This window comes from Anomaloglossus baeobatrachus (assembly GCF_048569485.1).
Source record: "Anomaloglossus baeobatrachus isolate aAnoBae1 chromosome 5 unlocalized genomic scaffold, aAnoBae1.hap1 SUPER_5_unloc_3, whole genome shotgun sequence".
Taxonomy (NCBI): Eukaryota; Metazoa; Chordata; class Amphibia; order Anura; family Aromobatidae; genus Anomaloglossus; species Anomaloglossus baeobatrachus.
This window is the reverse complement of record NW_027441806.1, coordinates 1,573,252-1,588,198: the sequence shown is the minus strand read 5'-3', so window position 1 is coordinate 1,588,198 and position 14,947 is coordinate 1,573,252. Positions and strand designations below refer to the sequence as shown.

The window sequence follows — 14,947 nt, the reverse complement described above, 5'->3', positions numbered from 1 at the left end:
GAATAGTAGGCTGGGAGTTTTATATATCCTGTGGATGAGATATACTTGAGAAAGCCTTTGGCACTCAGAGACCGCCAGTTTAGGGACCTGTTGTAGAATGTCAGACCACTGGTCTTCCATCAAGGGGCCAACATCCCATTCCCATTTGCTTTTAACAGTCAGTGGGTATGTCTCCAGATGGGCAGGTAATAATCTTTTGTATAATTCCGAAATAAGACCTTTAGAGGACTCAGATGTAAGTAGCATATGTAATGTTTGATTATGTGTCACTGTCACCAGATTTGTCCTCCCTGTCTTTCCAGTGCGTGTCTCAGCTGTAAGTATTAATAAAAGAAGACATGTGGGAGGTGAAACTCCGTTCTCAATTGCTCAAAACTCTTAAGAGTATTATTTCGTAGTACTTGTGACACTAAATGGATCCCTTTATCTTCCCATCTTCTGAACCCCACTAATTTTTTAATTTCTGGCAAATCCGGATTCCGCCACAGTGGCCAGAACTCCGCAGGCCCATTTATCTTAAAAAGAGCCTTACCTCTGTCCCATACCCTAAATATCATAGCCAGCATAGGATATCGTGCCCCATTTATCCGTCTTTGTCCCACATCCAACCGGCAACTCTGAAATGTCCATACCGATCCCTCTCTCACTATATCACCACTATTATCATACGCTCCTTCTTTGCCTCAACCCCTAAGATGTTGCATCTGGCAGGCTATATATATATATATTAGAGAAAAACTCCACAAGACCAGACAAATATTGCAGGGGGTCCGATTAAATTTAATGGCCCACCTGCTGCACAAGCTCATATGCATATTAAGGGAAAAGGAGAAGCGGCAAGCTTTTAAAGTGCAAAAATATGACAGATTTTTATTATGACAAGTGACAATTCATTGCAGGGTTAAAAACATTTAAGAACAAAGACCTTAAATAATGACAATGTCCTATTGCCCCCCATATCCCAAAATGATGTGATGTCTGTAAACATAAACATGGAAGATATAACAGCTGTATCAGGGCACAATGGACAAGTGAGCACAAATACAATTCAATGTTAATGCCCAGTCAGGCTAGTAAATATTGCAAAGTGCCCAGATAACTGTTTCAGGGAGTCATCACACTAAATGGTGATGTCCTATTGCCCCCCATATCCCAAAACACATGTGATGTCTGTAAGCATAAACATGGAGATTATAATGGCTATATCCGGGCACGATAGACAAATATACACAAATACTATTCAATGTTAATGCCTGATTAGGCTAGTAAATATTGCAAAGTGCCCAGATAAATGTTCCAGGGAATCATCACACTGGATGAGGAGGAGGGGGAGGACATGGAGCCGAAGATGAACAGCTCGTATGGGTAACAAATAAGGTCTCAGAGCATCCTCATACCAGCCCAACGCACGTTTCAATGACGATTTTCTTTATCTTCTTCAGGGGAAAAGGTGCTGTAATGCATGCCCATCAAATGCCGGTTTATAAATGCGTGCCGATATGAGCCGGGATTCCCCGGAAGTGACGTATCGGCGCATGCGCAGACCACTATCGCCGAGCCCGAGCGTCACTGTGCCGTCACGCCTGAACAGCGCATGCGCGGGAGCAGGGACGCGTCACCATAGCTCCCGCGCATGCGTGCGGCGTACAGACGGCAAGAGTGACACTGAGCAAGGCGAGACGGACCACGCACGCGCACAAACACAGCCGGGGATAGGTGTACCATATGGCTACAAGGGCGGCAGAAGAAATCAATACAGGAAAAGTCCGTGAATCCAAGTGGAGAGGTGAAATGGGAGGCTTCTGTATATATATAAAGATAAAAATTTCCTTCTTGTTCTTCCCTCCTACACCGCTCCATGAATTGTAAAGAAGGGTCACTATTTAACCTGAAAACAAGAACAGGCGATATTATTGATGGGCCATTAGAGACGTTTTTTTTAAAAAAAGAGAGGAATATGTGCATAGAAATAAAAACAGGAAATGAAAGGAAAGGGAACATGACATCTATACAGAGAGGTAAAAAACTGCCAATATTGACTATTTACATATGCTATCTTGTTGCAATATTGTTCGTTCGGGAGTAGTCCAAAAAGGAAACCCAGGGTTACTGAATCCCTCCATTCTAAAGGAAGGATGAGTAACTAATTGACTCATTTAGTCCCTTGGGGACCAATGTATCCAAAACCGAGATCCACTTTGCCTCGCACTGGGCCAGGCGTTTTTTCAGGTTACCACCCCTGATACCCCCATCTATGGCGTCAATGCCCCTTACTTTTAACTGAGAGGGGTCACAGGAGTGGTGTAACCTGAAATGCCTGGGTAGAGTCTTCAAAAGAGTAATATCCGTTGCTGAGGCGGCCGCAGAGATGTCCCTCACATGCTCTCTGACCCTGATGCGCAACTCCCTTGAGGTGAGGCCAACATAGGTCAGAGGGCATGTGCATGTCGCAAAATACACCACGTGTGTGGTACTACACGTGATGTACTGCTTGATGGTGAATGAGTTTCGGCCGTCCGAGAAGGAGAAGGATGTACTGCGGATAATATTACTACATGCTGCACAGTGGCCGCAAGGATAGCAACCACATAATGGATTTCTTGAACCAAAAAAGTTCGATTTGGGAGGAACATAATGGCTCCTTACCAGATGGTCTTTTAGGTTTTTAGCCCTCATTGGGGTCATCAAGGGATTTTTAGAAAGTGTCTCCGCCAGGACCGGATCTGTGAGCAGCACGGCCCAGTGTTTCTTCATGATGTCACGCATAGTGGTCCATTCCTGGCTGAACGTTCCAATGAACCTCACTGCGGAGTCTGACCTATTGGGATCTTTTGGGGCATATTTTAATAGTTGTATCCGAGGAGTTCTTTTAGCCCTGTTGTAGCCTCGTTCTACACTCCTCTTGCTGTATCCTCTATCAAGGAAGCGGTCTCGAAGGTCTGCTGCCTGTGCCTCAAAGGAGGCATCTGAAGAGCAGATGCGCCTCATCCTCAAAAATTGCCCCGTCGGGATGGCGCGTATAACAGGTGGATTATGGGCGGATGTGGCGTGTAGCAATGCGTTGACGGACGTATCTTTGCGGTATACGTCCGTCTGGACTGACCTCTGATTGTCAATTTGGATCTTAATATCCAAGAAGTCAATCTCGTGGTTGCTACTTTTATGGGTTAATTTAATATTAAATTTGTTGGAATTGAGTTGCCGTATAAATCGATCAAGTTGCTCGGCTGGGCCCTGCCACACAAAAAGAATGTCGTCTATATTTCTAAGCCAACACTGCACATGGGCGACAGCCTCCACGCCCCCATCACCAAATACCAGCCTCTCCCAGTACCCCAGGAAGAGGCCGGCATATGAAGGCGCACAGGCCGCGCCCATGGCAGTGCCGCGCCGCTGTAAATAGAAAATATCTTTGAAAACAAAATAATTGTGTGACAGGGCGAAACCGAGCAACTCTAAGATCAAATCGCCCATAGCGCCACCCCGACCGGACACTTCAAGAAAGAAGCGCACCGCCCTGAGCCCATCCTCGTGGGCTATACAGGTGTACAGACCCTCGACGTCCGCCGTAACAATCAGCATGTCGTCCTCCATAAAGATGCCGTCAATGCGCCCCAGGACGTCCGTCGTGTCACGGACATAAGAGGGTAGTGTCTCTACTATAGGTTTTAAATAATAGTCTATGAATCGACATATAGGTTCACACAAACCCTCTATGCCGGACACGATGGGACGCCCAGGCGGGTTGACAGCATCTTTATGGATCTTAGGTAGGACGTAAAATGTGGGCGTTTTAGGGTATTTATTACTTAGACCTTCCAACATTTTTTTAGTAATAATTCCCTCCTCATAAGCCCGTGTCAGAATCGCAGCGAGGTCCCTGGAAAATCCAGCCAAGGGGCTGCTCGGGAGTCTGCTGTACGTTCCTCTATCACGTAACTGCCTTAAAACCTCACGTTCATACTTCTCATGGGAAAGAACCACAATGTTCCCCCCCTTGTCTGCAGGCTTGATGACTATATCCTCATAGTTCTGTAGTTCCATGAGGGCCGTCCGCTGACTGTGTGTCAAGTTGTCACCCCTACGTTTAGTGGGGATCCGTCTAAAATCCTCGCTGACCAATCTTGTGAAAATTTCAACGGCTGGACTCAAAGACAAGGGGGGGAACCTCGTGGACCTTGGCATGAGAGACTGAGGAAACGTACCTGCAGAAGTATATTCTTGCTCCTGGAGGAGATCTTCCAAATTTTGAATAGCGTCTCTTTCCACTTGACTCGCTGGAGTATGGTCCCGCTTATGAAAGAGTTTTTTTAAAATTAGTTTGCGAGCAAACAAATTGACATCTTTCAAAGCTGTAAAGAGATGGAATGAGTTGGAGGGGGAAAAGGTCAAACCTCGTGACAGTACCTCCACCTGAGCATCGGAAAGAGTGCGTGCTGATAAATTTATTACCTGCAACTTCTTGTCGGTTTTCTTGGTCTTTCCATATAATCCGGGCTGGCGATTTCTTTGCTTAACCCTGGCTCCGACAGTTTCGGCGGCAGAAGACACACTCTCCGATGCTCCAGAGGAGGACCCCTCAGCGGATGTGTGGGAGACTAGGGATGCAGATCTCTGGCGTAGATTTTTATATATATTTATTATTTATGGGTTTGGTACCGCCAATCCTCCCTCCTCCTTTCCCCGCTGTAGCGCTTCCAATCAAATCCTAGCCTGTTTTTTCTTCCAGAGAAGTTCCCGGAATAATGTATTAATTTTTGCAAAAAATTCCCTACGTATCCCCACTGGAGAATTCTGTATAAAATATAGTAATTGTGGCATTATTACGATTTTGATTAAGTTAGATCTACCGATATTTGATAGCGGCAAGCGGCACCAGGTATGTACCTTTGCTCTGAACCGCTGCAACAGGGGTTCCAGATTTAGGGCCTGGAAATCCTTCGGAATTGGGCTAACAGTTACTCCCAGATACTTAAACTCTCGGACTACAGGAACCGGTATTTGCAAATCCGAGAAATCCACCGGGAGAGGGTCTAACAGCATTAAAGCCGATTTGGACCAATTAATCCGAAGGCCAGACTTCCGCCCAAATTCTTGAATAATATCCATTATCGGCAAAATCGAGGAATGTACCCTGTCTAAATATAAAAGTAGGTCGTCCACATATAATGATATCTTCTGCTCCACGGTTCCACACCTAAATCCCGTTATCTCCCTGGACTTCCGTATTGCAACTGCCAATGGCTCCACTGCAGTAGCAAATAGCAAGGGCGAAAGCAGGACTCAGAGACCCTGCCATTAGCCCTAACCTTCGCCACCGGTGACTCATATAGCAACTTCACCCAATTTATAAATCTGTGTCCAAAACCCATTTTCCGAAGTACCGCCCACAGATACCCCCACTCCAAGCTATTGATTGCCTTAGCGGCGTCCAAGGACAAAATTGCCCTTTCCCCTGGCTTCTCAGAACTATGTTGAATCCCTAAGTATAATTTCCTGAGATTCATAGATGTGGCTCTACATGGAATAAATCCTGTTTGATCATTCTGTATAATAGATGAGATGACTCGGGACATCCTATTGGTGAGCACCTTGGCCACTAATTTAACATCTGTTGGTAGTAGAGAGATTGGGCGGTACGAATCCAGGATCTCTGGATCTTTTCCGGGTTTTAATATTAAGACTATTAAAGCTTCCCTCATAGAGGGAGGGAGGACCCTCTGCCTTTCAGCCTCTTCAAATACCTTAAGTACTTTAGGTAGCAGTAAGGGTGCATAGGTTTTATAAAACTCACCAGGCAGGCCATCCGTTCCCGGAGCTTTTTCGTTTTGTGTCTGGCCAAGTGCTTCCTCCAATTCTTCCAACGGGATATCTCGATCCAAAAAATCCCTTTCTTCATCGGCTAGTGTGGGGGGAGAGAAAGAGAGAGAGCATCCAAATATTGCTGTATCTCAGTCTCCGTGAGGTCACAGTCTGATGTGTATAGTCACATATAATACCTCTTTATCTCCCTCACTATATCCTCACTCTCTGTTACAAGGTCACCCGACTCCGTCTTCAGCCTATTTATATATGAAGATCCCTCCTGTTCCCTAATGACCGTGGCTAGTAAGTGCCCTACTCCCTCTATGAAATATTTCTGTTTGAGGAAGTAACATTGATTTGCTGCCGCCAACATGAAATTTTCTTTCAGTGACGTTTGTGCCTTTTCTAGAGTGTTTTTTGTTTGCTCTGTCGGGTTGAGCACCACCGCAGCCTCCGCAACAGATACTTCCTGAATCAGACTTTGGGTGTAGCTTCTGTTTTGGTTTTTACGTATGCATATTTCTCTAATATAGATGCCCCTCACCACGGCTTTTATAGAGTCACAGACTATATGTGATGGTGCAGAGCACTCATTAAATTGAAAATATTTTAAAATAGTATCATGTAAAGATCCCCCTATGAGCTGAATCCAGAAGGGGTTAAGTTTCTAGATAGGCCTAGACAAGGTGAGGGGGTTTCCCCATGAAAGAGTAACATGGAGTGGTGAGTGATCACATACGCTTCTAGGTAGATATGACCTCATATGTACAAACGGTGGCCTAAGTATGTTCCTAATAGCCAGGTCAATCCGTGACATAGTGTGGTGGGACCTAGAGTAGCAGGAAAACTGTTTGGATGTGGGGTTTTGGACACGCCAAAGGTCTACCAAACCCAACTCTGTCAGCATTCTAGCAAATGAAGTTGGGGCAGCATCCTCTGATATGTTCCCCTGAATGTAGCTTATCTAGATAAGGATGTAAATATGTGTTAAAATCCCCTAACAGAAGAGTCGGCGCAGGGGGGAAGGAGTCTAAAACAGACAAGATTCTTCTTAATGCTTCGACTGAGTACGGTGGAGGGATGTATACCGCAACCAAAATAAATTGTATACCATACAGCGTGCAAAGTAAACAAACAAATCTGCCCCCAGGGTCAACCACTGATTTGGTACATGAGAACGGGATCGATTTGTGCACCAACACACTGACACCCCGTGCATGGGTCGAGTATGTGGAATGATATTCATGTGTGATCCATCCCTTTCTCAGCCAATGAACATTATCTCTCACCATGTGGGTCTCAGATAAACATAGAATAGCTGGGAAAAACTTTTGCAAATGAGTAAATATAGCACACCTCTTATTCGCATCCCCGAGGCCCCTAACATTCCACGCTACAATATTAAGTGATGTAGCCATAAGATCAGGTTAAAAATTAATAAATCGGAAACATACTCCTTTCCTGGGGGAGAGAGGCAATCTCCACCAATTCCTGTTAGCATTGGCTTGAGCGACATGACTGAAGTACGTCACATCCCCCATATTAATTGCAAAATACAACAATAAATGAAAAAAACAAGGAGGGAAATAGAGCCCTGCACACCAATGTACAGCACCCCCGCCCTCAAAAACAAGTGTAACTTGCAAATTTCTCTCAGAGAGAGAGAATCAGGGCTAAAAAACTCGCCCAGAGTCCTTGCAGGGAGATGGGTCCACAGCTTGTTCCCGTAACGAGTGTCCACAGTGAACCGGTCATCTCCCGCCCTGGATCCAAAATGAAATGATCAGTAGTAATTATACCAGCATAGCGTCTCAGACAATAAGAAACAGCAGCACCTGGCGGTAGAAAGGGTGATCTTCAAGTATTCTTCCTCCTCATGGACCTCTCATTAATATCCAGGCAAGACAGCGCCACTCCTGCTGTATCAAAAAGGTGAGTTTCTCCATTCACCGCAATTCGCAGTCTAGCAGGATACATCATTAATTATCAGCAAAGTCGAAAAGAGGAATTTAATACATAACCTTTAATAAAGTATTAGTTAAAACGTTGCTCAGTGATGCAACTATAAAATTTGTGCAGACAAACAGAAAACCCAATTCAAGTCCATCTGGACCAAATCACAATGAACTAATGCAGGAGCTAGCACACCGATTAGGAGTGATTACTGTCAATAATGTATAAGTATACTTTGGACACGCTCCATAGGTTCAAATATTCAAAAGGTATCCGAGGTTTACAGATACTCCTAATTAATTGATATGATCCGATTCCTAGGCCAAAGAAACCTATACCCGTTAATGTGCTAGTTCAACCAATATGCTCCAGTGGTAACAAAAAATAATAGTACTCTCCCAGACTTATATTAATGCTGCATGATGGTACATTGTTAGTATCATACAAGAGTACCCTCTCATAGTTATATAAAAATGCATTACATTAGAATTGTTATTTCATTGTAAAAGACAACCTAGGTGTTTTACAAATATTATTCTAGGAGACTGAGATATTACCAATAAGGCACGAATCCAAACAGTGGTGTACTGTGGGTTTATCCAAAGTAATCTCAAAATGGCTGAACTAACGTTCTTTATGCCCAATAATTATGCATACAGATCAACAAAATCATATCAGTGTGCATTTACACAAATGATAACTTGAAAAAAAGGGTTGGTCTCAACCATTTATGGATCCGGGTCAGTCGTTGGAGGGGGTCAATATTCCCATAGGGTCGGAAAGCTGTCCACAACTGGGCATACGATCTCTCCCTAGGTGGACTCTATATACCCTCAAAAAACCCATAGACTCCAACCCTTACTAGGGCAGTACCAATCTGACTCTATTTAAGCTGGCCCTGTCATAGCTTCAACTGGGAGGCTGTTGAAGCTATGAAAGGGCCAGCTTAAATAGGGTCAGATTGAATTAAATAACAATTCTAATGTAATGCATTTTTATATAACTATGAGAGGGTACTCTTGTATGATACTAACAATGTACCATCATGCAGCATTAATATAAGTCTGGGAGAGTACTATCATTTTTTGTTCCCACTGGAGCATATTGGTTGAACTAGCACATTAACGGGTATAGGTTTCTTTGGCCTAGCAATCAGATCATATCAATTAATTAGGAGCATCTGTAAACCTTGGATACCTTTTGAATATTTGAACCTATGGAGCTTGTCCGAAGTATACTTATACATTATTGACAGTAATCACTCCTAATCGGTGTGCTAGCTCCTGCATTAGTTCATTGTGATTTGGTCCAGACGGATTTGAATTGGGTTTTTTGTTTGCACAAATTGTATAGTTGCATCACTGAGCAAGGTTTTAACTAATACTTTATTAAAGGTTATGTATTAAATTCCTCTTTTCAACTTTGCTGAGAATTAACCTTGATCCAGAGGTACCATTGGTGGCAATCAATTATCCCCATTACTTTTAGCAGGATACATCATGGAATATGGCACTTGTAAGCCGAGCAGGCGTTTCTTAATCTCAATAAATTGCGCCCTTTTACGTTGTACCTCCATGGAAAAATCAGGGAAAATAGAGATCTTCCTCCCATTAATAGCAAGTTCCTTAATATCTCTGGATCTGCGCAGAATAGCATCCCTGTCTTTAAAATGCAGAAGTTTGAGCAAAATAGGACGTGGGGGTGCTCCTGGCTGGGGGGCACGAGTAGGGACCTTGTGCGCTCTCTCAATAGTAAAGAATGGGGATAGAACATCTTTGCCAAAGGTGTCCATTAGCCATTTTTCAAAAAAACCCAGTGAGTCATTGGAATCCCACCAGGCACAGATTACTGCTACGGCAACGGTTCTCTAAGTCGTCCACCTTGTTCAGCAGTGTTGTGATATTTTGCGCAGCTTTTCCCAGCTCCCGTGTCATTGGTGGCAATTTATCCTCTGCTGCACTCACAAGTTCCTCCAGCTCTCCCACTCTGGCAGTCACCCCCTGCAGCTCATGTTTGATACAGGCTATATTCAAGGTGACAGTTCCCATTTGATTACTTAGAGTGGACAGTGTGGTATTGCAAGTGTTAACTGCTGCCAGGATTTCTCTTAGTGTGGGTTCAGCGGGGACAGTCTCTGGTTGTTCCACATCTCCCCCTCCCCCACCCTCTATTACAGGCCCTGGCGTCTGCATTTGCTGGGCTGCTAAGCACACAGAGTTCAAGTTACTCACGGCCCCCTCCCTGGGTGCACGATCTTCCAGCTCCAAGGTGTGATCAGCGCTTTCCTCAGACTTTGCACCGGAGGACAGATCATTAGCAAGAGGCACCCTAGCATAACGCTCCAGCCTGCTCGTGGCTCTCGCTGCTCCACTACAGGACAACGTGGTTTTGGCCGGCGCCATCCTGGCTGCTGCAGGGACACGCTCCAATGCTTCCTTATCTTTCTTGCTGACACGAATCGGCATAATGCGAGGATCCTCTGTTTCCCAGATGCCCAGGGGGATTGTTACGGGGGGCTGTCTGATAATAACCTAAAGGAGTATCAGACAGTCAGGGTCCACCGTGCAAAGACTCTGCTGCAGACTATGGAAGAGTGCAATACCTCTGTTAACTCACAGAAAGATATAATAAGTAAAGCAATTCCTCCCTTACTTGGAGGGTGTGTGGAATGATCTCTGTTAATAATCACAGAGACAAAGGAAATGTGTGCGAAATGGCACCTACCTAGGTCCGCTCTTCTAGTGGTGCAAAAGAGACGAACAGCAGCGTAAGCCGCACAAAGCTCCTACCTCTGTTCGCTCCCCTAGTGTGCGAGGATACGAACAACTGCCAGACGCAGTATAAGGAAAGTTACCCTAGCGGCAACGTCCACCTACGAGTCGAACCACAAGGCCCAGCCAGACCATGTGCCTCAGGCACCTGCCTATGTCCGCTCCCCTAAGAGGCAAGGATACGGACAGCAGCCGAAGCTGTAAGGTATAAGAACGCTACCCTGCCGGTAGCGCTCACCTAGCATAGACAGAGGAATGCCTAGAGGAACGCGCACAGAGAGTCTACTCTTATGCATGAACCAAGAGGACTGAGCGCCATGCGGCGTGTGTCAGGGTCTTATATAGACTCTGTGCCTCATCCAAGATGGAGGACACCAGAGCCAATCCGCTGCCAGAACGACAGGAGTGACGTCATGCTGGCCTATCACCGAGCAAGGCATCACAAGCACATGACCAGTGACCAATCGGCATAGAAGGTGTCAGAGACATGTGACCTCGTGTCAGCGATGATGTCACCCGCACATGTGCAATGGCTCCAAGATAGGACTTAGTCTCCGGCGCTCGCACATGTGCAGTAGCAAGAAATCTGGACTTAGTCTCCAGCGCTCACACATGTGCAGTAGCAAGAAATCTGGACATAGTCTCCAGTGCTCGCAGCAACCATAACAGGGATATTGCAGCTGTCCAGGTCAGTTATGGCCGTCAACAGGGCCAGTAATCAGGATTTTTTATCGGATCCAGGCAGGAGCTCTCCCGTGCTGCTTCCTCCCTACATGAGGTTCAGGCCACGCCCCTACAGGGACATATATACTAGGACAAGAGCCATATATACCAAGATGGGGATCATATATTCCAGGATGGGATAAAGATGGGCAACATATATACCAAGATGAAAGACCTATATACGAGTATGGGAGACACATATACCTGGAAGGGCCCAGTATGGGGGACATTAGTACAGAATTGGGGGATTTTATCCCTGTAACAGTGTCAGCAGCAGATCCTACCCATAACAGTGCTTGATGACCACATTTTTTGCGTTAATTTTTTCACTATATTCCTCCTTTAAAACCTAGGTGTGTCTTATGGTTCAAAAAATACAATAATTTCTAAAAAGAAAGAAAATGGTTCTTTTCCTCACAAATTCTTAAGGAATTGCAGCCGATTTTAGGATAAAACCCTTTGAATTATGATACATCATGGTGGCTTCTCCCGTGTGACTCATCTGACAACAGGACCTGATTAATGATAAAAACATTTGGCAAATTCTGAAACCAATATTGGCTGCTCCGCTCTGTTGGTTTTCTGATGTGGGCAAGACTTGATTTACCAGTTATACATTTCAATTATTCACAACATGAAAAAGGTTCCTTCCCTGTGTGGCTTCTTCACATGTTTAACAAGATGTGATTTATGAAAATTACATTTACCACATTCAGAACATAAAAATTATTTATTTTGTGTGATTTTTTTTATGGTAAACAAGACCTGATTTCCTAGTAAAACATTTCCCACATTCTGAACATGAAAATGGCTTCTCCCCGGTGTGAGATCTTTGATGCACAACAAGTTCTGATTTCCTAGTAAAACATTTCCCACATTCTGAACATGAAAATGGCTTCTCCCCAGTGTGAGATTTTTGATGCTGAACAAGTTTTGATTTTTGAATAAAACATTTCCCACACTCTGAACATGAAAATGGCTTCTCCCCTGTGTGAAGTTTTCCATGGTCAACAAGACTTGATTTACTAGTAAAACATTTACCACATTCCAAGCATAAAAATTTCTTTGCCCCTGTGTGATTTTTCTTATGCCTAACAAGATTTGATTTCCGAATAAAACATTTCCCACATTCTGAACATGAAAATGGCTTCTCCCCGGTGTGAGATCTTTGATGCACAACAAGTTCTGATTTCCTAGTAAAACATTTCCCACATTCTGAACATGAAAATGGCTTCTCCCCGGTGTGAGATCTTTGATGCTGAACAAGATTTGATTTCTGAATAAAACATTTCCCACATTCTGAACATGAAAATGGCTTCTCCCCACTGTGACATCTTTGATGTACAACAAGATCTGATTTTTGAATAAAACATTTCCCACATTCTGAACATGAAAATGGCTTCTCCCCGGTGTGAGATCTTTGATGCTGAACAAGAATTGATTTCCGAAAAAAACATTTCCCACAGTCTGAACATGAAAATGGCTTCTCCCCACTGTGACATCTTTGATGCACAACAAGTTCTGATTTCCAATTAAAACGTTTCCCACATTCTGAACATGAAAATGGCTTCTCCCCGGTGTGAGATCTTTGATGCTGAACAAGTTTTGATTTCTGGATAAAACATTTCTCACATTCTAAACATGAAAATGGCTTCTCCCCGGTGTGACATCTTTGATGCCTAACAAGATCTGATTTTTGAATAAAACATTTCCCACATTCTGAACATGAAAATGGCTTCTCCCCGGTGTGAGATTTTTGATGCTGAACAAGTTTTGATTTTTGAATAAAACATTTCCCACATTCTAAACATGAAAATGGCTTCTCCCCAGTGTGACATCTTTGATGCCTAACAAGATCTGATTTCCGAATAAAACATTTCCCACACTCTGAACATGAAAATGGCTTCTCCCCTGTGTGAAGTTTTCCATGTTCAACAAGACTTGATTTACTAGTAAAACATTTTCCACATTCCAAGCATAAAAATTTCTTTGCCCCTGTGTGATTTTTCTTATGCCTAACAAGATTTGATTTCCGAATAAAACATTTCCCACATTCTGAACATGAAAATGGCTTCTCCCCACTGTGACATCTTTGATGCACAACAAGATTTGATTTCTCAATAAAACATTTCCCACATTCTAAACATGAAAATGGCTTCTCCCCTGTGTGACATCTTTGATGCCTAACAATATCTGATTTCTGAATAAAACATTTCCCACACTCTGAACATGAAAATGGTTTCTCCCCTGTGTGAAGTTTTCCATGGTCAACAAGACTTGATTTACTAGTAAAGCATTTACCACATTCCAAGCATAAAAATATCTTCGCCCCTGTGTGATTGTTCTTATGCATAACAAGATTTGATTTCTGAGTAAAACATTTCCCACATTCTGAACATGAAAATGGCTTCTCCCCTGTGTGATATTTTTGATGGTTAGCAAGGGTTATTCTCTGAGTAAAACCTTTTCCACATTCTGAGCATGAAAATGGCTTCTTCCCTGTGTGAGTTTTTTGATGGATATTAAGATGTGATTTCCTGGTAAAACATTTCCCACATTTTGAACATGAAAATGGTTTCACCCTTGTAGGAGCCGTTTCATGTTCCACATCCCTTCTGTAACTTTTATTTTGCTTACAATTCTGTGATAAATCGGAATTTTGGACTTGCTTGAAAAGATCTGATGATGAAGCTTTCCGAGGAAGGACTGGAGGTATATTTGGGGCAATAGCATGCTCTTCATATGTATCATGTGTGATACTTTGATCTTCTGTTTTAAATTCTGAAGATGATAGATTTCCATCTGAACTCCCAATACAGTCATCTGCTAAAAATAAACAAAATGTTATTATTTTTTATGATATTATCTTGAAAGTACATTTTTTTTTAAACCATAACATCAGAAATTAAATTAGAAATAAATGTATCCTGAATCTGTTGTCCAATTTCGATCTAAAGCGGGCTTTACACGCTACGATATATCAAACGATATATCTTCAGGGTCACGTCGAAAGTGACGCACATCCGGCGCCGTTTGACATATCGTAGCGTGTGACAGCTACGAGCGTCTGTTAACGAGCAAAATTACTCACCTTATCGTTGCTCGTTGACACGTCGCTCATTTTATTAAAAAAAAAAAAAAAAAAAAAAAAAAAAAAAAAAAAATCGCACGTCCTACTGCGCGCCGGTTGCTCATCGTTCTCGGGGCAGCACACATCGCTCTGTGTGACACCCCGGGAACGCTGAACTGCAGCTTACCTGCGTCCCGCCGCCAATGCGCAAGGAAGGAGGTGGGCGGGATGTTTACTTCCCGCTCATCTCCGCCCCTCCGCTTCTATTGGCCAGCCGCTGTGTGACGTCGCTGTGACGCCGAACGTCCCTCCCCCTTCAGGAAGAGGATGTTCACCGCCCACAGCGAGGTCGTTTTGAAGGAAAGTACATGTGACGGAGGTTTACGACTTTGTGCGACACGGGCAACAAATTGCCCATATCGCACAAACGAAGGGGGCGGGTGCGATCGCAAATGCGATCGCACGAGAAATTGATACATGTAAAGCAGGCTTAAGAGTAGTGATGAGTGATCCCCCCCGATGGTCGGGATCGGGGAGACTCATCGAATCATTTTGTGAAGTTCGAGATCGGGATCGAGATAACATGATCGTGCATCCAATCACCGATCTTAGACTTTACAGTTAT

The 14,947-nt window shown here is 43.8% G+C and overlaps 1 protein-coding gene across 1 annotated transcript in view; it reads right to left on the bottom strand.

The window, feature by feature from the left end:
* Window positions 1-14,947, bottom strand: part of LOC142259188 (uncharacterized) — a 184,596-nt gene that overhangs the window by 159,122 nt on the left and 10,527 nt on the right. The window contains 5 exon segments of the mRNA XM_075331688.1: window positions 2,647-3,234; window positions 3,952-4,142; window positions 4,206-4,352; window positions 11,960-11,988; window positions 11,990-14,078. Of these exon segments, the coding sequence (XP_075187803.1) occupies window positions 2,647-3,234; window positions 3,952-4,142; window positions 4,206-4,352; window positions 11,960-11,988; window positions 11,990-14,078 (3,044 nt within the window).